The sequence below is a fragment of the Myotis myotis genome, unplaced genomic scaffold, assembly GCF_014108235.1.
Source record: "Myotis myotis isolate mMyoMyo1 unplaced genomic scaffold, mMyoMyo1.p scaffold_m19_p_2, whole genome shotgun sequence".
NCBI classification, from domain to species: domain Eukaryota; kingdom Metazoa; phylum Chordata; class Mammalia; order Chiroptera; family Vespertilionidae; genus Myotis; species Myotis myotis.
This window is the reverse complement of record NW_023416324.1, coordinates 34,213,640-34,240,610: the sequence shown is the minus strand read 5'-3', so window position 1 is coordinate 34,240,610 and position 26,971 is coordinate 34,213,640. Positions and strand designations below refer to the sequence as shown.

Genomic DNA, 26,971 nt, shown 5'->3' with positions numbered 1-26,971 from the left:
AAGAATAAAATTCTTTTTTATTTTTCCTCATCAGGCTTTTCAGACATTTTAAATCCTATAGCCAAGCATGAACACGCTAATCTAAATATAGTGAGCCTATCATCTGGCTTTAGAAAATTTGAATCTATTAAGCTTCTAAATTTATGATGAAATACCAAGCCATAAAAATACTTTCCCCAAATTATATATACCCAAAGATTCAAAAGTAACTGATTAAATCTATACATATATGTTTTAAAGAAAAGACTAGAAAACTTGGGAAATATTGTTATGTAATCAACTCTAACTTTAGCTCTTTACAACTGTATTATAACTTTATTTAACTTAGTAAAAGCCAAAATTGGTGGTTTTTAACATGTAGCTGAAGGTCAAAATCAAAGAATACAAAGTACCTAAAAAAAAAAAAGCATTCAACTCAATACTGGTACCTTCAATACTACCAAACTTCTGTGAAAGAAGCCATGTATAAAGAAAGACTAACAGCAACATAAAAAATGAGTTTTAAAAAGTTCATTTACCAAATTTAAAGATCTAGAAAAAAAGTCTGACTATAATACTTGATAACACAGACATCATGTTTAAGTAGAAAACACAAGGATAAAAACAGTAATATCACTAAAAATATTGCACAACTTCAGGTGTTTCCTCCAAATTTGCTTTATGTAATTGGGTGGATATAAATTAATGAACAAAAATTAAGCAAGATACATGTAACAATTTAATAAACCTGACAATCTAATTACTTTCATTTTTTTTCTCTCAAATTCATCTTTAAGTCTTTCCATCATGGGGCTCATAAGAAAATTAACCAACATATGGATACTACAGCCAAATGTCAAATCTTTAAAAAGCACTTATGACATACTAAATTCCTCTATACGCAGTTATGAAGAACCTTTAAGATACTTGTATTTTGTATCTAGAAAAGTGTTAGAGTCAAATATTCAACTCAATATAAAATAAGAAACATTTCTGATTTGTTAGGATGAAACTGCTTCTCCTTTTGCTAATGAATGATTTCTTTAGCTGTAATATCACTGAGCTGAACAAATAAACCACCTCTGAGTACATACGGAAAAATAAACACATGCTAAAAATGGATAAAACATTACAACTACTTCTTTACTAGACCATCTCTACCTCTAACACTTCAGAAGCTTAGAGATTCAGTGTTCTTACATTAACTGCAAGATAAAATAAAGGAGAAATTCCTTCTTTTTTGAGATCACAACTATGAAGTCATGTGGTTATACAAATTCTGCATTTGTGTGCAAAACATGAAATACATATATCTTATTTATCCTTGCTTATACTAGACTTGCCAGTCAGCTAGCAGGACTTTCCAAGAAACAGAGACTGAGATGTGTTTTGTATAATTTCAATAACCTCAGCACTACAATAATAAGAGATGCAGTATCCTTTTGCTATGGTTCAAGACAACAGGGAAGGAGGTCACAAGAAAAACTGAGAAACTTTTCTCAGTTTCACCATGGTGCCACTTTCATTTTTACATAAGCATTGTGGCATAATTCAAGCTCAATAAATCAGAAATCTTAATTTTTAAAATTTACCTTAACTTTTAATTATCACCATATTAACCAAAATAATCAGATAAAACACATTGGAAAGGGTAATACTAAACTCCTACTAGAGTTGGCTTCTTGACACATTAACTCATGTTTTTTTATAGAAAGGGATAGTGCATCTCAGTTTGCTTACAAGCTAGGAGATCACTTTGAATTCTGCATTTCCTAACTGCAAACAGATATAGCACTTATAACAGGTTATAAATAAACTGGTTTTCAAGCATAGAGCCAGCCCCAACGATAATAATACACTATTTAAAAAGACCTAAGGCAATGAATTCCATTTCCAATGGAAAAAAAGAACTGTGCAAACAAGCTTAAAACTACTTTTTTTGTGCCAGTGTTATAAAATGTAGCTTTTAATAAAACCTTGACCCAAATGCTAGCAACTTCAGAAAAGAATTTGGGTGGGGAAGAAGAAAGTTATTTCATTTAGGAAAAACAACCACTATCTTTTTCCTAATCTTCAACACACACGATTTAAACATATAACAGCTGCTGTAACACTTTACACAATTCCTATGTACTGGACCAATAACAAGATCTAAATACAATTATATTTTTTTAAACACTGGGTCAAGGCTTTACATAAAAATACCATCCTACTTTTCCCCCTAAGTTTCTAAAATATGACGTACTTTTCCCCAACATCTGCAGCCATTCAGGAATTTTTAGGAAACATTGTGCATGATCTTAATTCCTAATCCCTGGCTCTTTGGGCTCAGTGACAAAAGATCAAAACCACCAAAAAATGAAGGTTCACTTGAAGTCAGATGAGAGATCCTGGCTCAATTAGTCTCATAGGACGAAAGCAGTGCTGCATCAACTGGCTCCATGCAGGAGGGGCATGTGAAGGATCTCATCAACCAGTCATCTATACAGTCCAGATGATAGATGTGCATGCACGGCAGAAATCGAATTGGGTCCCCATAAACAAAGTCCATCATACAGATCACACACCTGTTGGGAGTGAGAGAGAAATAATCAGAAAGCATTTTTAGAGAAGTAGTCTGTATAGAATAATCTTTAAAATCCCATTACAAAGACAGTGTTAATCTGAAACAGATAAAAATGGTTTGCCAGTCATCCTACCATCAAAGCAAATTGAAATTTTTTTCCTATAAGTGTTAGACCATCTACAACCTATCATTTCAATCCCCTGGAAATATGCAGACTTTGAGACCAATCAACAGAACAAAGAGAAATGGACCACATGGGGATCAAAGCCATTGTTAGAACTGTGCTTGTAAAACAGCTACATGTAGAAGACACTGAAAGGAAAATGTGATCCTTTAGGTAGGAAACCACTGGCTAGATAAACTTTGTTTACACGGACTGAGTTTTTAGTTTAAGTCCAGAAATAAGAGTTTCCATTTTAATAACTATACGTATCCGAAACAGAACCACTAATTTCAGCCTACTTACTAGGCTGCTGTAGGCTGGAATTCTCTTTATCAATCCCAGTTTCAAGTTCACTGCACTTTCCTTCAGGTTCAAAAAGCAACCCAATTCTGCAAGTGTTTCAAGTCAGTGTTCTAGACTGACCAGTGTGCTCAGTGGTTAGTATTGACCCATGAACCAAGAGGTCACTTCCTGGTCAAGGCACATGCCTGGGTTGCAGGCTTGATCCACGGCAGGGGGTGTCTAGGAGGCAGCCAACTGGTGTTTCTCTCTCATAGGTGTTTCTATCCCTCTGCCCTCCTCTCTCTCTAAAGTCAATAAAAACATATTTTAACAAAAAAACAATGTTAAAATTCTGAGTCTCTTTCTTCACCAGTCTTTTTTTTTACTTATTAAAAAAGTGTTCTAGATAGGATATGATCCTAAGTGCTAGCACTAAAATTTAAATGGTGCTATGGCTCAGACAGTCAAACATCAACAAAGTAAATTAGATTATGCATGTATTGGCAAGACTACTCTCAACCTAAAAGGAGTATGGCTGTCTTCATTAGAAACTCTCAAATAATAACTCTGAGGACAAAAACTCCCCAGAAGTAAAATTTTATACAATATTCAAATCGCCAGCCTTAATAATATTACTCCACAAATTAAGAAATGGATACAAGATTTTCCTCATATCACTAAAACCGTTAGTAAACAATTTTACTTTCAGTCTGATAGCTTTTATTTATATATTTTTTGGAGGCCTGGTGCACGAAATTCATGCATGGGGGGGAGGAGGGGGATGGTCATCTCAGCCCAGCCTGCACCCTCTCCAATCCAGGACCCCTCGGGGGATGTCCGACTGCTGGTTTAGGCCCGATCCTGGGGACATCCCTCTCACAATCCTGGACCACTGGCTCCTAACCGCTCACCTGCCTGCCTGCCTGATTGCCCCTAACTGCCCCAACCCCCCGCCAGCCTGATCACCTCTAACTGCCTCTGCTGGCCTGGTCGCCCCACGCAGCCTGCTGTTCGGTCGTTTGGTCACCCCTCACTAACCCCCCTGCCAGCCTGGTCGCCCGACGCGGCCTGTTTGGTCGCGATGGTCGCTTAGGCTTTTATATAGATAGATATACAAAATTCTAAGAATAAGCCAGTTGATTATGGCTATATAACTTATCAATGTATTCAAATCAAAGTATTCCTATACCACAATTTACTTAACTATACCTCTACTATTGTTTTTAACTGAATAAAACTATGGTGAATATCTTTATGCATAAGGCTATAGGGGAGTGAAGTAACATTTTGGGATAGATCTCTAGAATTAACTGTCTCAAAGGGTACAGACTTGAAGGTCCTTGACACATTGCCAAATTGCTTTCCCAGCTGACAAGGCAATGTTGGTGCTAGTTTATACTCACACAGATGAATAATTTTTTTAAAAATATACTTTATTGATTTTTTACAGAGAGGAAGGGAGAGGGATAGAGAGTTAGAAACATCTATGAGAGAGAAACATTGATCAGCTGCCTCCTGCACACTCCCTACTGGGGATGTGCCTGCAACCAAGGTACATGCCCTTGACCGGAATCGAACCTGGGACCCTTGAATCTGCAGGCTGACGCTCTATCCACTGAGCCAAACTGGTTAGAGCTAGATGAATCATTTTTTAACTGACATCAACTTTCATCCAAATGGACACAAGTAACATATAAAATGGTCAGAATTCAAATTCTTCTTAAATTACTTTATCTAAACATTATCTTGCATTAACTGTTTATATTAACTGGCTTCCAAAATGCAGGAGAATATTTTTCAAAAGAAAATCTCTTAAAATAGACCTTTAAAACATGTATAAATTTATTGAAACTTACTCCCGGATCTTTTTTTCTGATCCATCTCTTCCAGGGTCATAAACTCCTTTAGGCAGATGTTGTATAAGGCCTATTCTTTGAGCTATCCTAATTTGTTCCTCTTCAGTCAGCTGAGTTGCTAGGCGAGTCTGGCTAGGTGTTGGATGATAGACCGGAACTGGAACTTGTTCCTGAATTTTAAGAAATGGAGAAAAGGATTAGTTTTTAAAAATCTGTTTTCTGGTTTATATTTTCCTTTTGTTTCTTCTTTTTTTGGTTGGAAGGGGAAAGGGGAGTTTGGGGAGAGGTAGACTGAGCTAGTGTACAGTAATATAAGATTCTGTTTTAGCCAGCTTTAATTTTAGCATATCTGACCTACTTTGAAGGATGTACAGTAAACACAAGCTTCCCTAAAACAAAAACAAAAACATGATATATGAAATATTCTCCATGAAGATCATAAAACCCAGATATATTCACTCCTGATACACAAATAGGTAATCAATATAATTAATTCATCTAATGAAATGTATGCAATGTTCTGTAGGACACAATGGAGTTTTGTGGCCTCGGTATACCATTATTTATATTAGAACTGGCCATGATAGACTCTTATTTGCAAACTTATTTTTTCTTTCCACGTAGACAGCAACCTTAAAATTAATTTATTTACTTGAAAAGACTGCATATTTTTGCAATAAACTTCTGTAAAATTCCTTTTAGGTTTCTGGATACATATTTGGATATGATAATTGAGCGAGTCAATATGAGGCCATCTTTCCGCCCAAAAGGAATAAAGAGCTCTTAGGGATATATATTAAATAGCCAAATATCTACTTATAACATTCACTAACTTGCATATATTACCATAAAAAATATACTAATTTAGACATATTGCCATATTGCTTTTTTCCACTTACATTTATAAAGTAATTTTACTCATACTCTTCATACATTCTTTCAACAGATATTCACTGAGTACTCTTAAGTGTCAGGTGATGGGGAGTTGAGAATAAACAAAATAAAAGTTCCTAGAGTGATGGAGGATGCTAGTTTAGATAGTATGCTCAGGGAAAACCTCTCTGATGAGACATTTGAGAAAGTGCCTCAATGAAGTATAAGTTAGATACTAATAATTATAAGACCTAATAATTTCCTTGTGGCTAGAACTATTTGAGCCACCTAATATGTTTTCCAGAGAACATCTCTACTGAATAAACTGGCGGAGACATAACACTTTGAATCCATGTATGAAACTTTCATAGGAAATATAATGTCAAATCATAACTACTTACATTAGAAAATAATTATTGAGTTTCCTGTTAAAGACATTTTTAACATAAGACTTGAAATATTCCTTTTCTCTGAGATTCAGAACAAATGTATAATTAAAGAGCTCAAACCCAGTAAATCCTTTATCAAATAATTAAGAGTATATTCTCCGGCATAAGCAAAATGCCAGCAATTCAAAGTTTAATGTTCTATAAATTTCCATATAAATTATTTAATAATTACTTTAACTACTTTCATACTTCTATATAATCATTTAGGAAATAATAAGCATGTGAATGCTTATCAAAACTATTTTTTTCATCTAAATACTTAGTTCATGCATATTACATGGAAAGAAGATACCATATGATTAAGTATGGCTCTTGAATCCTGAAACCTTGGGCTTAAGATATTTCTCTGCCACTTAACAGAGCTACCATGTTTAAGCTACTTAACTTATCTGGATTAGATCCTACCTTACTTATAGTGTTGTTATAAGGCTTAAATGAGGAAGCTGGTGAATTGCAAGAACTCAATAAATGGCAATTATTATATAATCATTAATATTGCTTTCAAAGAGCTATAACTATTATGGCAGCCAAACTAGCAAGCTTTTCCATCTTACTACCTTTACTCTTGATATTTTTTAAATCTTTCCCTACAGGTACATTGGTCTAAATTCTACCCTATGAAGTAGGTTGTTGACATGAATGAAACATTCTCAGATCCTCTTCCCTGACATCCAATATTGACAGACTCTGCTTCTAGTCTCAGCTTAATTACATAGGTATTGTCTACCTATAAGAGAATTAGGAAGATTATACAGAATACAGGAAACTTCAGTTACATGTGCAGTCATCAAGTGAGGAGAGTGTCCATTGGTCTCCCACACCCCTTTTATTGAATTTATTGGGGTGACCCTGGTTAACAAAAGTCTATAGGCTTCAGGTGCATAATTTTACAATACATCATCTGTACTGTGTGCTCACCACCCCCAGCAAGTCTCTACCCATCACCATTTAGCTCCCATCCCCTCTTCCACTTCCTTCCACCCACCCTGTTCTAGCTTTCACAGAGGAATATAAGTTACCAAACTAACTGTATTTCTCTGGTAGAGCTTGAAAGCTTTCTTTTAGCCGTGTATATCTATAACACTATGACTACAGGCAATATTTTGCTTTATAAACAATTATTTTTTAAGAAATGAATATTTCCTTTTAAATAAGCTTTGTGCATATACAAAACTTTTCAGTTTGTAGCTCAAACTCCAAGAACATTTTATATGCAATATATATATATATATATATATATATATATATATATATACACACACACACACACACATATATATAAAAGTCCTGTTTTATGCACTAGAAAAATAACTTTGTTAACTGGGTTTTACAGTGCATAACAGTTATATGACTTTAGTTATTAATGATAATAAATATGGCCATTTCATCTCTGGTTTAGATGAAAGGTTTTATACCTAGCAGGCAAGCTTTCAGTGCAGAAATGTTCCATGGTTCAGAGTCAAAAAGACTGACCTTGCTCTGCAACTTATTAACTTTCAGACCAAGTTATTTAACCTCTATGAGCCTCAGTTTCTTCATATGTAAAGTACTAAGACCACTGTAAGAATAAATGGGGCCCAGCTGATGTGGCTCGGTGATTGAGCGTCGACCTATGAACCAGATCACAGTTCAATTCTCAGGGCACATGCCCGGGTTGTGGGCTCAATCCCCAGTGGGGTGAGTGCAGGAGGCAGCTGATCAATGATTCTCTCTCATCATTGATGTTTCTATCTCTCCCTCTCTTTTCCTCTCTCTGAAGTCAATTACATATACATATATATATATGTATATATATATATATCTATATATCTATGTATATATATGTGTGTGTGGATATATATAATGTATATATGTGTGTATATATGTATATATATATAATGTATATATGTGTATATACATATACATATATCCTATATAATAAAGAGGTAATATGCAAATTGACCATCATGCCCTCACACAAGATGGCAGCCCCCATGTGGTCACAAGATGGCTAGCAGTGGAGGGCAGTTGTGGGTGATCAGGCCAGCAGGGGAGGGCAGCTGGGGGCGACCAGGCTGGCAGGGGAGGGCAGTTGGGGGCAACCGGGTCTGCAGGGGAGGGAGGGCAGTTGGGGGCGACCAGGCTGGCAGGGGAGGGCAGTTGGAGGCGACTGGGCTGGCAGGGGAGGGCAGTTGGGGGCAATCGGGCCAGCAAGGGAGCAGTTAGGCATCGATCAGGCTGGCAGGAGAGTGGTTAGGGCAGTGATGGCGAACATATGACACGTGTGTTAGAGGTGACACACGAACTCATTTTTTTGGTTGATTTTTCTTTGTTAAATGGCATTTAAATATATAAAATAAATATCAAAAATATAAATCTTTGTTTTACTATAGTTGCAAATATCAAAAAATTTCTATATGTGACACGGCACCAGAGTTAAGAGTTTTTCAAAATGCTGACATGCCGAGCTCAAAAGGTTCGCCATTACTGGGTTAGGGGGTGATCGGGCTGTCAGGCAGAAGCAGTTAGGGGCAATCAGGCAGGCAGGGAGGGGAGAGGTTGGGAGCCAGCAGTCCCAGATTGTGAGAGGGATGTCCGACTGCCGGGTTAGGCCCGATCCCTGTGGGCCTAAACCGGCAGTTGGACATCCCCCGAGGGGTCCCAGATTGGAGAGGGTGCAGGCTGAGCTGAGGGACCTCCCCCCCACCAGTGCACAAATTTTGTGCACCAGGCCTCTAGTATATATATATATAATGGGAATTGCAAGTATATCTGGTACAGCATGAGATGAACATATAAAGGCTCTTTAAATAAATATTAGCTATTATTATTGCAGTTTTAATATTATATGACTATAGAACAGTATTCTAATGTTTAAGAAATAAATGGGATTTACAATTTAATATATTAATCATACCTCAATAAAGCAGAAATTCAAATAAATAAAATTTAATTTAAAAAAATGAAGTAGATTGGCAGAGTAAGCAAAAACTTCTCAAAAAGGAATCTTAGGCCCTAGCTGGTTTGGCTCAGTGGATAGTGTCAGCCTGTGGACTGAAGGGTCCCAGGTTCGATTCCAGTCAAGGGCACATGCCTAGGTTGGGCTTGATCCTAAGTAGAGGATGTATAGAAGGCAGCCAATCAATGATTCTTTCTCATCATTGATGTTTCTATCTCTCTTCCTCTCTGAAATCAATAAAGATATATTTTTTTAAAAAAGGAATCTTAGAATTCATCTAACACCAACTCTTCCATTTTATCAGCCTAAGTTTGTCTACCTACAGTCACATAATTACCGACAATGTTGGAATTAGAATTCTTGTCTCCCTTTAAGCCCGTGGTCGGCAAACTGCAGCTCGCGAGCCACATGCGGCTCTTTGGCCCCTTGAGTGTGGCTCTTCCTAAGCCTTAGGAGTACCCTAATTAAGTTAATAACAATGTACCTACCTATATAGTTTAAGTTTAAAAAATTTGGCTCTCAAAAGAAATTTCAATCATTGTACTGTTGATATTTGGCTCTGTTGGCTAATGAGTTTGCCGACCACTGCTTTAAGCTAATAATTTCCACCACACTATGCGTGGCTGCTGGATAGCAAGATGATCAATAAGTTAAATGATGTGGATTTTGTCCATTTACATCACTTTGAAGAACAGTACACTGAAATAACATTTCAAGAAAGCCATCAAAATAAGGCATTTCTAATAAAGGGTTCTATAAAGGTTTTTCATCTGTAATAGAGGTTTTATAATTTCAATAATGTCTAGAATTAAGAATTTCAAAGAACATCAACTCCATCTATAAATTGTCCCTGTGAAAACAGATTCTATTACTGGTAGAAAAATAAACTCTAAGTCTAATCATAACTTCTCTGTCCTTCAATTGGAACTCCTGTGAGCTACCTTCATATAGTTCTTACTATATGAAGTAAGGTTGGGAGAAGGTCAAATTCTGCTGCTACCTAACCTAAGAAAGTTGTTTTAAAACAATATAAGACAGTTTCTCCTTGCACTCACTTTGGGAATTTCTAGTGTCCAGTGTCACTTTCATAAACTACCTGGTCTAAAAAGGTAACATAGCCTATTAATTCATGGAGTTTTTAAGGAATATAACTGTTGTTCAAAGGAATCTTATTTAGAATCACAATATTTAAGACTGAGCTGCTCTGGTAGAATGGGGCTGGGATGGAATGTCACCTAAAAGGGATGTGTATCCCCATCCCCACCCCACCCCTTGCTTGGGGCACCTTAGCAGAATCCTATGAATCAATGGAACACAATTTAAAAAACACTTTTATCTAAGAATATGGGGTTTTCAGCCTGAAATATTAAAAGCCTGGAGTCTTGGCTATTTACTGTGGTGACTTGAACCACGTCTCTTCATATCTTTGAATATGGAGATAATAACAGCACTTTAGAGGGTGATGATATACTTATATATAAGATAACATCAAAAGCCTTTGTAAATGTCAACATTTGTAAGTTATTCCAACCTTCAGTTTTCTCCCCATCATCAAATAACTGGTTTGCAGACTTTAAACTAACTGCTACTGTCCCTGGCTTTGCTCCTGGCTTTTTGGCTTGTCCCTAATACAAGAAACATTTTGACCTCTGTTGTGACCCCTGCCAGCTCTGAGTTTCTCAACCCTTGGATTACCATTCCCAGTCTAAACTACCTTCTTCTCACAGTCCCAGTCCAACTGGCCAGTCTTGATGAGCTGCCATCCACACCAAGATATGACATATACGAAGTCACACTGGAACAACTGGTATAAGACTATGGGTAATAAGGGACTCCAAAATCCTTGAACACACCTACTATAAAAAGAACTAAACTATGAGTAGTATCTCTAAGCATGTGCTTTTTAAGAGGCTAGACTTTTTCAGTCTTATGGTTCACTTTTGTGGACAGAGAACACAGAAAGCACAACAGACATTTTGTACTTGGGCTAAAAAGGTATGTGATTATTTATGCAACTATTTGACTAATGTACTTCCTCACCACTAAACTATAAGCTTGATAAGAGTAGGGATTGTATCTGTTTGCTTACCAATGTATACTATTTATTCAGCACAGTATCTGACACATAATAGGGACTCAATAAACATTTCTGGGTAACTAAGTGATTTAAACCAAAGCACTCATGTTCCTGTAATTCATGTCATCCTATATAATAAAAGCCTAATATGCAAATTGTCCCCTTGACCAGGAGTTCGACCGCTTGCTATTACATGTGCTGACTAACAGGGGGCGGCACGGAACGTGGCAACAAACCAAACAAGTCAGTCCAAGACTAATGATGTGGCAATCGGTAGCAGCGAATATTTTAGCAGCTGACTGCCATGTCATTAGTCTTGGACTGACTTGTTTGGTGTGTGCAACAGGAAATATTTTGCTTTCGGAGAACAAGAAAAATAGGTTTATTTGTGTTACACTTATTAATCTGTGCAGTTATTCAGTGTCTGGTAAGTTAATGTTCAAGAATGTTCTATTATTTTATGTCAACGATTACTCATTTATTTCAACCCTTTGTATTTAGCATGTCTCTATCAAAATAAACCTACGTTTCTATGAAAATTTAAGCTTTTGTGTTTTTTTGCGGGCCACATAAACTTCAACCTTGTTTATTTGCCCCATTGTTAGCCTTTGAGTTTGACATGCTTGGATCAGACCATCAGCCAGTGAATTGAAGAGTCACAGGTTCAATTCCTGGTCAAGAGCATGTGAATTTGCTCCCTGCCCTGGTTGGGGCATGTGCGGGAGGCAACCTAGTTGATGTGTTTCTCTCACATAGATATTCCGTTCCTCCTCCCCACTTTCCCTCTCCCTCCCTTCTACTCTCTCTGAAAAGCAATGGAAAAAATATCCTCAGGTGAGGATTAACAAATGAAAAAAGAATATTTATGCCCACTATCTAGGTTAATGATAGAGAATTATAGTGGAAAGAACACAGACATTTCATGGAATTTTAGCTCTGGCACTAATCAGGCATGCAACCATAATACTTCTAAGCATAAGGTTCCTCATCAGAAAACTGTACAGAATATCTATCTTCAAAGTGTATTATAATGTATAACTAAGAAAATGTAAGTCAAGTACCTACCAAGATAGGGCCTCAATATCTGGGCCTTCCTCTAATGACATCACTAGTCATCCAAGGTAGACATCCTTCTTAATTCGTCACTCTTCTCTCCTTCCCTCTATCCCTTTCAACTACTTAACTCTCTAAATTTAAACATTTTCCCCTCCTTAATGCTTTCTTTAATTATCCATGCAAACAACAAAAACAAACAAGACAATCCAAGGAAAAGCATTTACCTTAAAGAAAATGAGTAATTTAAAATTAAAATGTGTGTTAGGAAAAGAAATGCCGCAGCATGGAAAGGGTAGAACAAAAAAGAAACAAAGGATTCCAAAATATGCTGAGGCAGAATAAAGGAAAAAGAGAGGGTCAGTCAAACAAAAAAGCAAGGTCTGCCCTCATGAGAACAATCTCTGAAGCATTCCAGTTGCTTGTTAATATATAATGAAGCACCTATAAAGGGATGGATGTTGTGAAAAATATAATGGGCCCCAACCCTAGGGAGTTTACAAGCCAAGAAAGAAACAGATCAAAGTATAAACATGTCTATCTGAAGGGTACTGCATTAAAAGTTGGACTGAATTTAGGGAATATGATATAATTTCAGAAACTAAAACAATGCAGTGCCTAAATAATGTGCTGAGGCTGGAAATAGTACAAGTCTGGTTTGTGGTAAAGGAAAAATAAAGTCACTGCTAAAGAATGCAGCTTGTCACCAAAAGCTGTATCCTTTCCTCCAGTAAGAACTGAGTAAGCTCTTTTGATTTTTTCCATACAGCCTTACAAGTGGCTGCTGGCACCACCCCCTCTCCAGCTGCAGTCTTCCACTGGGAATGTTTTCTCTGAATTTTGCCAGACTGAAACTCAAGGCCATAAAATGGAGAATTTGGAATAGATGGTCTCAATGCACATACTAACTGCTGTTCAATGATTCTTGATCAAGAAGCCCCCAAACCAACCAACTATCCAACCAAAAAACCCAAAGATTAGCATTAATGCAGTTCCTGAACCATAAAGGATAATTTTTACATAAATTACACAATCATATGTTTAGAGGGGGAAAGAGTTAGCATCCCATTTGTACACGGGAGGGGGGGGAGGAAGGGGGTCCTCAGCCCAGCCTGCACCCTCTCCAATCTGGGACTCCTCGGGGGACATCTGACTGCCTCTTGCAATCTGGGACCACTGGCTCCTATCTGCTCGCCTGCCTGATCGTCCCTAACTGCTCCCCTACCGGCCTGATTGCCTCTAACTGCTCCCCTTCTGGACTGATCGCCCTTAACCGCCTCTGCCTCGCCCCGCACCCGGGACCCAGGATTCCCTCCTCTGGCGGGCCGCAGGCACCCAGGACCCGGGCCAGCCACAGCTGCAGGGGACCATGGGGTGGGCGGCTTATCTCTCTTCTGGGCCGCAGCCTGGCTGGTCCCTGTTCCTTTCTCCCCAGTGTTGAGTGAGCCGTTAAGGTGTGATGGTGTGATGACCATTTGCATATTAGCTCTTTATTATATAGGATTATATAGGATGGAAAAATATACAAACCAGAGTGATCTGCATGGGAAAAAACACTGCTTCCAGGGAAGTGGTTCGGCATTTGTTTGCTTAATTTTTAAAGAAATGAAAAAGTTGGCTTCTTTCATTTGTTACATAAATATTCACTGACCATTTATCATACAGGGTTATAAACAGTATCCTAATTAGAGAAGGGTTGGTAGGCATTATCACCACAGGCACTCAGTATTAGCAAGTCATTAGATAAGCTTATTCATCTACCTAAATATCAAAACAACTGAAATCAAGGTCACATTTTGAGCTCAGGCACAAATTATAGTATTTCTTGAACACCCAATCACATTTCAGATACTGTTTTAGGCAAAGGAGAGAGATATTGACCAAGACAGATAAGGTGTTTATGAAGTCTAAATCCCTTATAGCAGGGGATAGAGAAATAGTAAACAAAAAGAAGATACTACCTTACCCACAGGTCCTACTATTCCTAAACTGCCCATGATCTGGCAACTTCTGGGATAGGCATACTAATACATTCTAGTTGACCCATAGGGTAGCCAACATTTGATGACATGTACCTCCTGACTGGTGAAGAGAGATTGAACCAATTAGATTCTCTTAGAATTAGAAATGGAAAACTGAATCACAACTGACCTGAAAGGTCATCAAGCAGCAAATAAGAGGTATGTGTAAACTGAAGTTATAAGGAAACTGGTAGTATAAAAGATAGATTAGAAATGCTGAGTGAAGCAGAAATTAGGAGAGCCCACAAATGAAAAAGCCGGAAGCCTCTAGGTAAGAGAGATGGGTATTGGTTCCTTGAAAGCTTTCTGGTTCTAATCATTAAAATAAGCACCTCAGAGTTAATTTTGTCTAAAACAAGAGTCTCCTTAGCACAGTGGTCGGCAAACTGCGGCTTGCGAGCCACGTGCGGCTCTTTGGCCCCTTGAGTGTGGCTCTTCCACAAAATACCAACTTCTGCGCATGGGCCAGGAAGTTTCAATCGCACTGTACATGCGCGCCCACACGTGGTATTTTGTGGAAGAGCCACACTCAAGGGGCCAACGAGCCGCGTGTGGCTCGCGAGCCGCAGTTTGCCGACCACTGCCTTAGCACCACCACCATTTTATTCCCTAAGCTATACTGCCTTTTCCTTCTCACCAAGCAAACTAGCTTCCAGGTGGGAAATAGCACCCACTTACTGAAAAAAAATTGCTTGCCAGTGGGGCAGATCTCCAGGGTAGTTGTAGACTAAGAAATATTACTCGAACTAAATGTATGAGTTATTCTTTGTTACAGCCAAAAAACACTGAAATTTTTCTCATTTAAGCATCCTATCTCTCAATTTTACCAGCTCAATGAATAAGAATATGCATTTCATAATTTGTCTTTCATCCTTAAACAGAAAATGCAAAAATAATGTTCCTACTTAAAAGCTAAAAGTAATAAGCCCAAGAATCTTTGCAAAACCAATCATCAGAGTCAGAATATATGTACCTTTAAGGAGTTAAAAGATGTAAGCTTTAAAAAAAGTGTATTAATTCCAAAAAGAATGTGTCTGTAGCAGCCAAGGGTTGGTTTTGAAGCTCAGGAAGTCTGGTATTACATTTACTGCATTAAGTTCTCTAACAGATAACCTCCCCCTCTTTTTTTTTAAAGTTATTTTTTGAAGGGCCAGGGCTAACATCACCAATAAATAATTTCTTCCAAAGACTGTTGAACTTAGGTTGAATTTTGCAAAATAACTCTTGAGGAAACACATTTCTTGGATTCTAACAATTTTTGAAGCTAAGTGAAAAACCATTTTAGCCCAGCAAATGTACATACCAATTAAAATTTACATTCTGAGTGCAAAAAGCATTGAAAAAAATTTTAAAAAATACATCTCATGATTGAGGAAATATGATATCACTATAAGGCAAAACACCTACATTTAATATAATACCTTTATTGATATATAATTTACACAATATAATTAACCCATTTAAAGTATACAATTGAATGATTTTTAGTATGTTAAGCTATGTAACCATTATCACAATTTTAGAACATTTTCATCATACCCAAAAGAAACCCCATATACCCACTAGCAGTTATTCCCCATCCCCTCCCCCACCAAATTCCCCAGCCTAATCATTCATCAGTTGATGGACATCTGAATTGTTTCCACTTAATGGCTATTATAAATATACTACTGTGAGCATCTGTATACAAGTTTCTATGTAAACATGTTTTCATTTCTCTTGGATATGCTTTTGTTTGGATTCCCAAGAGACCTTGTTTAAAATTTGGGACAAAAAATAAAAAAATAAAAATAAAAAAAATAAAATTCAGGACATACAAAATATTTTAAATTATTTCACAATCTTATCTTTTTGGCTCTGCATCATGAAATGTTTTCTAAACTGCAAGTCAAGACCAATCTGTGGGTTGTGAAATCAGTTTTAGAGACTCACAGCTAGGAGCTTTTAAAAATATAAAATAGAATATACAGAATCTATACTAATAAAAGGGTAATATGCTAATTAGACCAGACATCTTTCAGATGACCTTCTGGACAAAGCCACGGTGGCAGGGCAGAGGCAGAGGCAGTTAGGGGCATTCAGGCCAGCAGGGGAGAGCAGTTAGGGGGATCAGGCTGGCAGTTAGGGGGATCAGGCCCGCAGGGGAGAGCAGTTAGGGCGATCAGGCAGAGGTGGTTAGGGGCAATCAGGCAGGCAGAGGCAGTTAGGGGTGATCAAAAAAAAGAAGCAGGTTCTGAAGTTTACCCTTGACTGCACCCACCCCATAAAAGATGGAATCATGGATGCTGCCAACTTGGAGCAGTTTCTTCAGGAGAGAATTAAAGTGAATGGAAAAGCTGGGAATCTCAGCGGAGGGGCTGTAACCATTGAAAGAAGCAAGAGTAAGATCACTGTAACGTCTGAGTGGCCTTTTTCCAAAAGGTATTTGAAATATCTCAGCAAAAAATATTTGAGAAGAATAATCTACGTGACTGGTTGCATGTAGTTGCTAACAGCAAAGAGAGTTACAAATTGCGTTACTTCTAGATACACCAGGATGAAGAAGAGCAGGAAGATGAGGATTAAAGCTCATTTACCTAGCAAATTTTGTATGAATTCTTGAATAAAACTTGGGAACGAAAAAAGAAAAAAAAGAGATCTAAATTTTTAAGCTCAATGTAATCTTTAGACTGACGGATACATAATCCTTAGATTCATAGATCCCTATAGGATCAGGGATAGAACTGCATTTCAGTATAACTGCTTTCCTTGGTAATCATATGTATTCATTCAAAAACAAATCTAAGGTCCATAAATTTCATCAGATTGCCAAAGGTTTCTGTGCCACAAAGAAGGTTAAGAATTCCTAAGAGGAAGTCTCTGAATTGCAGGTCATGAGTTCATGTCACTGCTGCCAGAAACCACAAGGCCTTTGGGGTTTGAGCCACAGAGTTCTGATAAAGGTGTGCGGTATAAGAATTCAGTTGAATTTTGCTGTTGCAACACTATTAGGTATGTTGTCAGACTTCATTTAAGATTAGATAGCATGAAATGGGACCATGTAAAAATGGCTGAAAGTCTGAAATCTATGTAGAAAAAGGCAGAACTTAGATCTTATAAGGAGTCCTAGCTAATTAAAGCATGTTTTACAAAATAAGTAAAAAGCATCTTGAGAAAGAAAATCTAGGGATGAGAGGAAATTCCAGATAATGAAACAGTGGGGAAGAGGAGGGGTATGTGAAAAATGAAACACTGATAAGCTCACCTCAATATTGAAGGTTTCTTTCCTTTATCTTTTCTACTCTCATATGCACGTGGGTAACCTAAAATTGACTTTATTTACTTAAACAAATTTGTGCCAAGGAAACTTTAAAAACACATCTTTTAAACTTAAAAACAACAAGGTGCCCGTTTATGAAATCCCCAAATAGTTTATTCACAAACAAAAAGCTTCTTTACTCATAGGCACTGCCTTTGGGATCTCTCTATTGGAAGCTCCTAGGAAATTTGACAAACTTGATTATCTGATTTTTCCAATATGCAGAATTTTAAGAGAGGTACTGCAATGGCAGGCATATTGATAGTAGATGAAGAACCAGTGAGAATGGGAAAAGACAATGAGAATAAAATGATTAAAACCAAGTACAAGAATTAAAAGCAGAATTGACTTCACCCAATAACACAAATAGTCCTACATAACTCAAGACTCTAGAGGTGCCATTGTATTACTTCCAGAGTGTAATAACTAATCTAGCAATTATGAAGCAATAAAATGAGATGAAAATTTGCTCAGAAGTCAACATTTCAGTGATTTACGGGTGAAGAAGTGAGAATGGAAAATGAATGTTGTGAAGTTTGAAAAACGACCCAGTTGAGAGTCAGTCTTATTGACTGATTACCAAAGTAGTATACGGGAACAAAAAACATTGACAATGGTATTGTAAAATTTTATAATATCTTTTTGGATGTTTTTTTAAAAATCCAAAATAAATCCTTCTTAAACTGGAAAATTTCACTTAAATCTAATTGCAGCTGTATTTTCTATAACTAGATCCATTAGATTCTCTATGTGATTTTAATACCCCATTTTCCTTTTTTACATTTTTTTTTGTTAATCTTCACCCAAGGATATTTTCTCTACTGATTAAAAAAAAAAATCTTTATTGTTGAGAGTATTACAGATGTCCTTGTCTGTGTCCATAGGTAATGCACATATGCATATAAGTTCTTTGGTTAATCTTTTCCTGCGACCCTCACCCCCTTTCCCTCTGAGATTCGTCACTCTGTCCCATGTTCCCATGCCTCTGGTTCTATTTTATTCATCAGTTTATTTTGTTCATTAGATTTCTTGTTCATTTAATTTTTAGATTCAACTGTTTATATTATTGCCATTTTATTGTTCATATTTTTTTGTCATTTTTCTTCTTCTTCTTACTGACTGACTGACTGCTTTTCTTTTGCTGCTTTTAAGATTCTCTGTCTTTAACCTTTGGCATTTTAATAATGAAGTGTCTTGGTATGGGCCTCTTTGGGTTCCTCTTGTTTGGGACTCTGCACTTCCCGGATTTGTAAGTCTATTTCATTCACCAGGTAGGGGAAGTTTTCCTTCAAATAGATTTTCAATATTTTGCTCTCTCTTCTTTTGACACCCCCATAATGTGAATGTTGGTACACTTGAAGTTGACCCACAGGCTCCTTACACAATCTTCATATTTTTGAATTATTTTTTTCTTTTTGCTCTTCTGATCGGGTGTTTTTTGCTTCCTTATATTCCAAATCATTGATTTGATTCTTGAAATCCTACTGAATGCCTGTAAATTATTCTTTCAGTTAGTGTATACTTAATTTCTGAATGGTCCTTTTTCATGTCTTTGAAGTTCTCACTAAGATCCTTGAAAGTCTCACTAAGTTCCTTGAAGCTCTCATTAAGATTCTTGAACTCTGTATCTAGTAGTTTGCTTGCTTCCATTTCATTTAGTTCTTTTTCTGGAGATTTCTTCTGTTCTTTCATTTGTGACCTGTTTTTTTGTTGCCACATTTTGGCTGCTTCCCTGTGTTTTTTCTATGCATTATGTAGAGCTGCTATGTCCCCTGGAATTGGTAGAGTAGCCTTGTGTAGTAGGTGTCCTATAGGGCCCAGTGGCTCAGTCTCCCCTATCACCTGGACACTCTAGGTGTGCCCCTGTTTGGGCTGTGTGCCCTTTCCTGTAGTTGAGCCTTGATTGCTGTTGGTGTCACTGGGAGGAATTTTCCTCCAGGCCAATTGGCTGTGAGTACCAGCTGTGATTACAGTGGAAGAACTGCTGTATAGGAGATACCCCTCCGGAACAGAACTTGCTTCAGTGGGGTTTTGCTGCTTACTTAATTCTGCCCCTTGAATGTGTTGCTGGTAGATGTGTAAAGTTGTAATCTGATATGGTCCAAAACTGTCCACCAGGTGCACTAGCTATGGGGCCTCCACAAAGGTGCAAAGTCAGCCATGGCCTGAGGCCACCTGGCAGGAGCCACAGAGTGACCTGCAGATGGTCGCCACTTGTGTTGGGCCCAGAAGTGTCCAGGCGAGGCCAAGCTATCTAGGGCCTCTTATTGATAGGTTTAGGGTATGCTGAAGCCAGCTGCTGCCAGCTGCTGCTTGCTTGAGAGATTTTAGGAAAGTCTGAAGTCTGAGCCAGAACAGACCATTCACGTGGAAAAGCCCCTGCAAACAGCTTAGGTGGGGCTGCAAATTGGATGGGGCAGGATCTCAGGAAATCTCCAGGGTGGAGCAAAGAGTGTGGGCCATGCTGATGGAAACTTAGATATGGCTGCTAGTCAGCTCTGTGATGGGGGAGGTCCCAGCACAGGAACAATGATCCCTGCAAGCACCCCTGTCTGGGAGAAAGCCTCCCCAAGTTCTTGCTCCTACGCCAGACAATCCAGTTCCTCCCTATATGTCCCTGGCTCTCCCTAAGCTGTTGCCCAAGTGCTGGAGCTCAGAGGGAGCGAGTCTGTGTAAGTTGGTGTGCCGGCCCTTTAAGAGGAACTGCCTGGATCCCCAGTAGCCTCCAAGTCACTCAGTCACAATCCCCAGTGGTTTTTCTGGCCCAAAGTTACAGGCACTTCTCTTCCCAGCTCTGGAACCCTGGGCTGGGGGTCTGGTGTGGGGCTGAGACCTCTTGCTCCTCACAGGTTACCGTAGCTGAGATATCCCTCCCAATTGGAAAAGCACCACAAAAGGGTATCGGACCAGCCAGTTCCAAGCCTCCGCCCCTCCTACCAGTCTCCTTGTGCTTTCTTCTTTACTTCTCTAGTTGTAGGACTTCCAGCCAGCCAGATTTCAGGTGGTTCTGAATGATGGTTGTTCTGTATTTTATTTGTAATTTTATGTGGTTGTGGGAGGCGGCGAGTAGCAGCACTTACCTACGCCACCATCTTGGTTCTCTCAAACACCATTGATTTTTAGAGAAAAGAAGGGAGGGGTAGAGACAGAGAAACATCGATGTGAGAGAGACACATCTAATGGTTGCCTCCTGCACTGGCGCCAGGGATCAAGCCTGCAACACAGGTCCATGCCCTTGACTAGAATTGAACCCTTGACCCTTCAGTCCTTCAGCCAATGCTCTATCCACTGAGCAAAACCAGCTAGGACCTTTTTTACGTTGTTTTTTTTTTAAATTAAATCTTTATTGTTCAGATTATTACAGTTGTCACTCTTTCCCGCCCCCCCATGGCTCCCCTCCACCCAGTTCCCACCCCATCCTTTGCCCTTACCAACCCCCACTGTCCTCATCCATAGGTGTACAATTTTTGTCCAGTCTCTTCCCCCACCCCCCACACCCCCTTTCTCCGGAGAATTGTCAGTCCACTCCCTTTCTATGCCCGATTCTATTATATTCACCAGTTTATTCTGTTCATCAGATTATTTATTCACTTGATTTTTAGATTCCCTTGTTGATAGATGTGTATTTGTTGTTCATAATTTGTATCTTTACCTTTTTCTTCTTCTTCCTCTTCTTAAAGGATACCTTTCAGCATTTCATATAATACTGGTTTGGTGGTGATGAACTCCTTTAGCTTTTTCTTATCTGTGAAGCTCTTTATCTGACCTTCAATTCTGAATGATAGCTTTGCTGGGTAAAGTAATCTTGGTTGTAGGTTCTTGGCATTCATCACTTTGAATATTTCTTGCCACTCCCTTCTGGCCTGCATAGTTTCTGTTAAGAAATCAGCTGACAATTTTATGGGTACTCCTTTGTAGGTAACTGTTTTTCTCTTGCGGCTTTTAAGATTCTCTCTTTGTCTTTTGCTCTTGGCATTTAAATTATGATGTGTCTTGGTGTGGTTCTCTTTGGATTCCTTTTGTTTGGGGTTCTTTGCGCTTCCTGGACTTGTAAGTCTATTTCTCTCACCAGGGAGGGGAAGATTTCTGTCATTATTTCTTCAAATAGGTTTTCAATATCTTGCTCTCTTTCTTCTTCTGGCACCCCTATAATTCGGATGTTGGTACGCTTGAAGTTGTCCCAGAGGCTCCTTACACTATCTTCATATTTTTGGATTACTTTTTCTTTTTGTTTTTCCAGTTGGGTGTTTTTTGCTTCTTCGTATTTCAAAGCTTTGACTTGATTCTTGCGATCCTCTAGTCTGCTGTTGGATCTCTGTATATTATTCTTTATTTCAGTCAGTGTATGCTTAATTTGTAGTTGGTCCTTTTTCATATCCTCGAAGGTCTCACTAGATTTATTGAGGGCCTCACTAAATTTATCAGCGGTTTCTTGAAAAACCTTATAATCGTGGTTTTGAACTCTATATCCAGTAGTTTGCTTTCCTCCATTTCTGTCATTTGTGACCTGTTTCTTTGTTTCCGCATTTTTTATGCTTCCCTGTGTTGATAGAGTGGCTTTCTGTGCTAGGTGTCCTATAGGACCCAGTGGCTCAGCCTCCCCAATTACCTGAGGTAGACACGCTTGGTGCACCCCTTTGTGGGCTTTGTGCATAGTCTTGTTGTAGTTAAGCCTTGATTGTTGTAGGTATCACTGGGAGGAATTGACCTCCAGGCCAATTGGCTGTGAGAATTAGCTGTGTCTACGGTGGGAGAACTTCTGTGCTGGAGACATCCTTATGGGGCAAGACTTGCTTCAGTGGGGCTTTGGTGCTCACTGAGTCTACCCTCTGAGTGTGTCCTTTATGGATCTGAGGAGTTGTAATCCGGATGGTCCCACTCTGACCACTGGGTACACTGGCCCTTGGATCTCTAAGGAGGTGCTAATTTAGCCTCTTCCTGAGGCTACCCAGCAGGAGCTATGGAGAGATCTGCAGATTCCTCTTCTTTGTTTGGGGTTTGGAGGTGCCCAGATGAGGCCCAGCTGTGAAGCAATGCAAGCTGCTGTGGGGCCTTGGGCCTTCTTTTGGATGTTCTGGGTCTCTCTGACCCAGCTGCAGTTTGTTAGGTAATTTTAGATTGCAAAGGCCCAGGTCATTCATATGCAAAAGCCTCTGTGCACAGCTTGGGTGGGGCAGGGGTCTTAGGGAATCAACAGGGCAAAGCAAACAGCTATGGCTAATCCTCAGCCCTGCCCTAAGAGGTCCCGGGTCTCAGTGTCCCTCGGTAATTGCTGCAAGCACCTCTGAGAGAAAGCCGTCCTCGAGTTCCCCCCGATGCCAGACAGTCCAGTTTCTCCCCATATGAGTCTGGGTCCCCAGAGACTCACCCGGAACTGGAGTTCAGAGCAGTTGGGAGTGTGTGTCTTCCTCTCGATTGAAAAAGACAACCGCGTCCTCAGTTGCCAGCCCTTTCTGCGGGCGCCTCCGTACCTCTGTACTTTACTTCCGCACCTCCTCTGAGTCTCAGTGTGCTTTTTTCTTTCCTTCTAGTTGTAGACTTTCCACTCAGCCAGCCTTCCTGTGGTTTTGAATGATGTTCGTTTTGTCTTTTAGTTGTATTTTTGAAGTGGTTGTGAGAGGCAGCAATTTCAGGTGTTTACTTATGCCGCCATCTTGGTTTCTCTGTCCTTTTTTTACTTTTTAAGAGTCTTATTTTTTGGATATCTTTGCTCCTCCATTACTCTATTGCTTTGGAGCTCTTTTACCTCCAAATCTACTACTGTTATTTTCTACATTTTTAAAAACTATTACAGTAAGAGGCAAGAAACTAGGATATAAATTACCAGTGGAGATAATGCTAAATAAAATACACACACACCATACAGTAAGTGCTCACTTAATGTCGCCAACAGGTTCTAGGAAGCTGCAGCTTTAAATAAAATAACATTAGTATAAAAAAACCAATTTTACCATAGGCTAATTGATATAAATAAGAATTAAGTTCCTATGGTATATTTTTTTTATCACAAAAACATCACCAAACTTTTAAATAAAAACCCAAAGCACTTCTAATATTAAACATTGAATAAATATGAGATTTCCATACAATTAAGAAAGATTAATAGAAACAAGTACGATAATTATTTTCCAATACACTTATTCCAGTTCAGATTCCAGGGTGAACAAAGCCCATCCCAGCAACTCAGGGCACAAGGCAGGAACCCATGGAGCAGGAGGCCCTTTCATGTCAGGGCCACTCATACATCCCCACACTCACTCAGACTAGGCCAACTGAGGCATACTGATTCACCCAAAGTGCACATCTCTGGGTGTGGGAGGAAACTGGAGTAGTTGGAGAAAACCATCCCGAAGTGAGAATGTGCCAACTCCACACAGACAGTGGCCCTAGCCAGAAATCCTGCCCTCCCCCACCCCCCAGCCCATTAATGTTATAATGAAACCACATTGAAGGAAACAATGTTATTCGAAGACCTACTGTACTATAATTAATCTTTTTTTAAAAAAAATGTTTTTATTGATTTCAGAAATGAAGAGAGAGGGTGAGAGATAGAAACATCAACGATGAGAGATCAGGATTGGGCCTGCAACACGGGCATGTGCCCCGACTGGGAATCGAATCGTGACCTCCTGATTCATAGGTCAACACTCTACTGAGCCATGCCTGCTGGGCCAATTCATCTTAATTAATAGACAGGAATTAGTGCTTTAATATCTATTAATAATAAATGTACCATATTTTATTTTGATTTGGGAGAAAAAGGTTAGACAGGAAGCCCTGATCACTTAAGGGGGGAAAAAAAAGGTTAGAGAACATGGGAACACCAAAAACACACTTTGCTAACTTCATCATTTTGCTGAGTGGCAGCTCTGCTTATCTTCAAAAGACAAAATAGATGTTATGCACAGGGGTATTTTTGTCAATTTAGCAGAACACTGCTATGCAATATGAAACCTACCATTATATGATTTATGAAATGTTTTTAACCAACCACTTCATTATAAAGAAGTCTCATTACCTCAATTATCACTGTATAAACCACTTCATTCCAATATCGCATTTTCTGATAGATTTCACTCTACTGAAAATGGACTCCCAGGTTCCCATGACTGCCTTTGAGCCAAATCTAGTGTATCATATCTACTTTCATTCTTCTGCCACACTATACAATTACAATTACCCCTTCTGTCTAAAACTCAATACTCATAGGATACCCAGTTCTACTGCAAAGCCTGTTTCTTCATCTATAAGATGGGAATAACAATAATCATATTCACAGAATTATTATGAAAATTAAGAACTTCTAGATTCTAGTCTAGCCTATAAGGAGTTTATATAAGCCACCACTCCATCATAACAAATTCTAAGAAGCTGAACAAACTGGAAAATCAACAACTCTACTTGATCAGTCAGAGAAGTGAGGTCACAGTGCAGACTACTGATTCAAAAATTAAAGAGATAGACAGCTGACTAAAGAAAATCACAACTTACTGGAGCAGGAACCATGAGCAAAACCAGCACTGGGATAAGAAAACCTGAATTATAATTGATGGGGGCTCAGAGAGATCAAGTCTGAGTTAAAAACTCCAGGGGGCCCTCCTACTTTTTACAAGTTTTATCTCCAAGAACCCTACCAGTTCCTACAGTGAATATCAGAGAAAAATTTTCTTGTGCCTCCAAAAGGAGGAGGAGAAAAGGGACCATTTTGACATATACCAGAGCATTCTATTCTAATCAGGCCTGCCCTCAGGAGAAACTATTTTGCCAGCACCAACCTGTTGGGGTTTTATCAGATGCTAATCTATCTGAAGAAAGGGTAATACTCAAATCCAGCTGGTTCTAAACTTCCATGTGGGGAAAGAGAAATATCCAACGCCATTCACCTCTTGCCATCCTGTCCCACTTAAAGGGGATCACATTAATAAATGCTGGGAATTACAAATTAAAGTAAGCAAATAAAAAATACTATTCTATACACCTATTAGAATGGTGAAAATCCAAAACACTGACATCAAATGCTATTTAGGATGTGGAACAACAGGAACTCTCACTCATTGCTGGTGGGAATACAAAATAGCACAGCCACTGTGGAAGACAGTTTGGTGGTTTCTTACAAAACTAAACATAAATATACTCTTACCAAATATGATCCAGCAAGTGTTCCTTGCTTTTTACCCAAAGGGGTTAAAAACTTATGTCCACCCAAAACCCCGCACATAGATGTGTTTAGCAGCTTTATTCATAACTGCCAAAACCTGGAAGCAACTAAGATATCCTTTAACAGGTATTTGGATAAATAAACTATGGTACATCCATACAATGAAGTACTATTTACTTAATTTAAATAAATTAGCTATCAAGCTATGAAAAGAAATGGAGGAACTTCAAGTGCATATTTCTAAAGGAACCTTAAATGCATATTGCTAAATGAAATAAGTCAATCTGAAAAAGCTACTTACTGTATGATTCTAACTATATGATATTCTGATAAAGGCAAAATTATAGACAGTAAAAGGATCATTGGCTGCCAGGACTAGGGGTAGGGAAAGATGAAAAGGTGGAGCACATAGGATTTTTAGGTGAAGGAAACTATTTTGTATTGATGCTATAATGGTGGAACCATGTCATTACACATTGTCCAAACTCATAGAGTGTTAACCACCAAGAGTAAACCCTAATGTAAACTATCAACTTTGGTTGATAATGTTTCAATGTAGGTTCATTAAAAAAAATAATAATAAAATAAAATTCAGCCCTAGCCGGTTTGGCTCAGTGGATAGAAAGTTGGCCTGTAGACCAAAGGGTCCCAGGTTCGATTCCAGCCAAGGGCAGGGACCTTGATTATTAGACTCCTCCCCGGCCCGAGCCCTGGTCGGGGCATGCAAAGGAGGCAACCAATCTATGTGTTTCTCTCACATTGATGTTTCTCTCTGTCTTTCCCTCTCTCTTACACTCTCTCTAAAAAAAAAAAAAAAAAATCAATGGAAAAATATCCTCATGTGAGGATTAGCAAAAAATCAAATGAAAAATCAAATGTGGCTCTATCAAAATCCCAGCTGGCTTATTTGCATAAATTGACAGCTGATCCTAAAATTTATATGGAATTACAAAAACTAAGAATAGTGAAAACAATGTTAAATAATAAGAACAAAGTTGGAAGACTCATACTTCCTGAGTTCAAAACTTATTACAAAGCTAGTGTAGTACTAGCATTAAGGATAGATATACAGATCAATGGAGCAAAATTGAAGAGTCCAGCAATAAACCCTTACACTTATGGACAATTGATTTTGGACAGGAATGGAAAGACAATGGGGAAAGAATACTCTTTTAAACAAATGGTGCTGTAACAACAGAATAGTCACACACAAAAGAATAAATGTGGGCCTTCCTTACACTATATACAAAAAATAACT

General features: G+C 38.5%; 1 protein-coding gene across 1 annotated transcript in view; it reads right to left on the bottom strand.

The window, feature by feature from the left end:
• Window positions 1-293: 293 nt before the first annotated feature.
• RNF11 (ring finger protein 11) overlaps window positions 294-26,971 on the bottom strand; it is a 39,627-nt gene continuing 12,949 nt past the window's right edge. The window contains exons 2-3 of the mRNA XM_036350625.1: window positions 4,847-5,016; window positions 294-2,546 (exon numbers count right to left, since the gene is read on the bottom strand). Coding sequence (XP_036206518.1) covers window positions 2,375-2,546; window positions 4,847-5,016 — 342 coding nt within the window. The 3' untranslated portion in view covers window positions 294-2,374. The remainder of the gene's footprint in view (window positions 2,547-4,846; window positions 5,017-26,971) is intronic.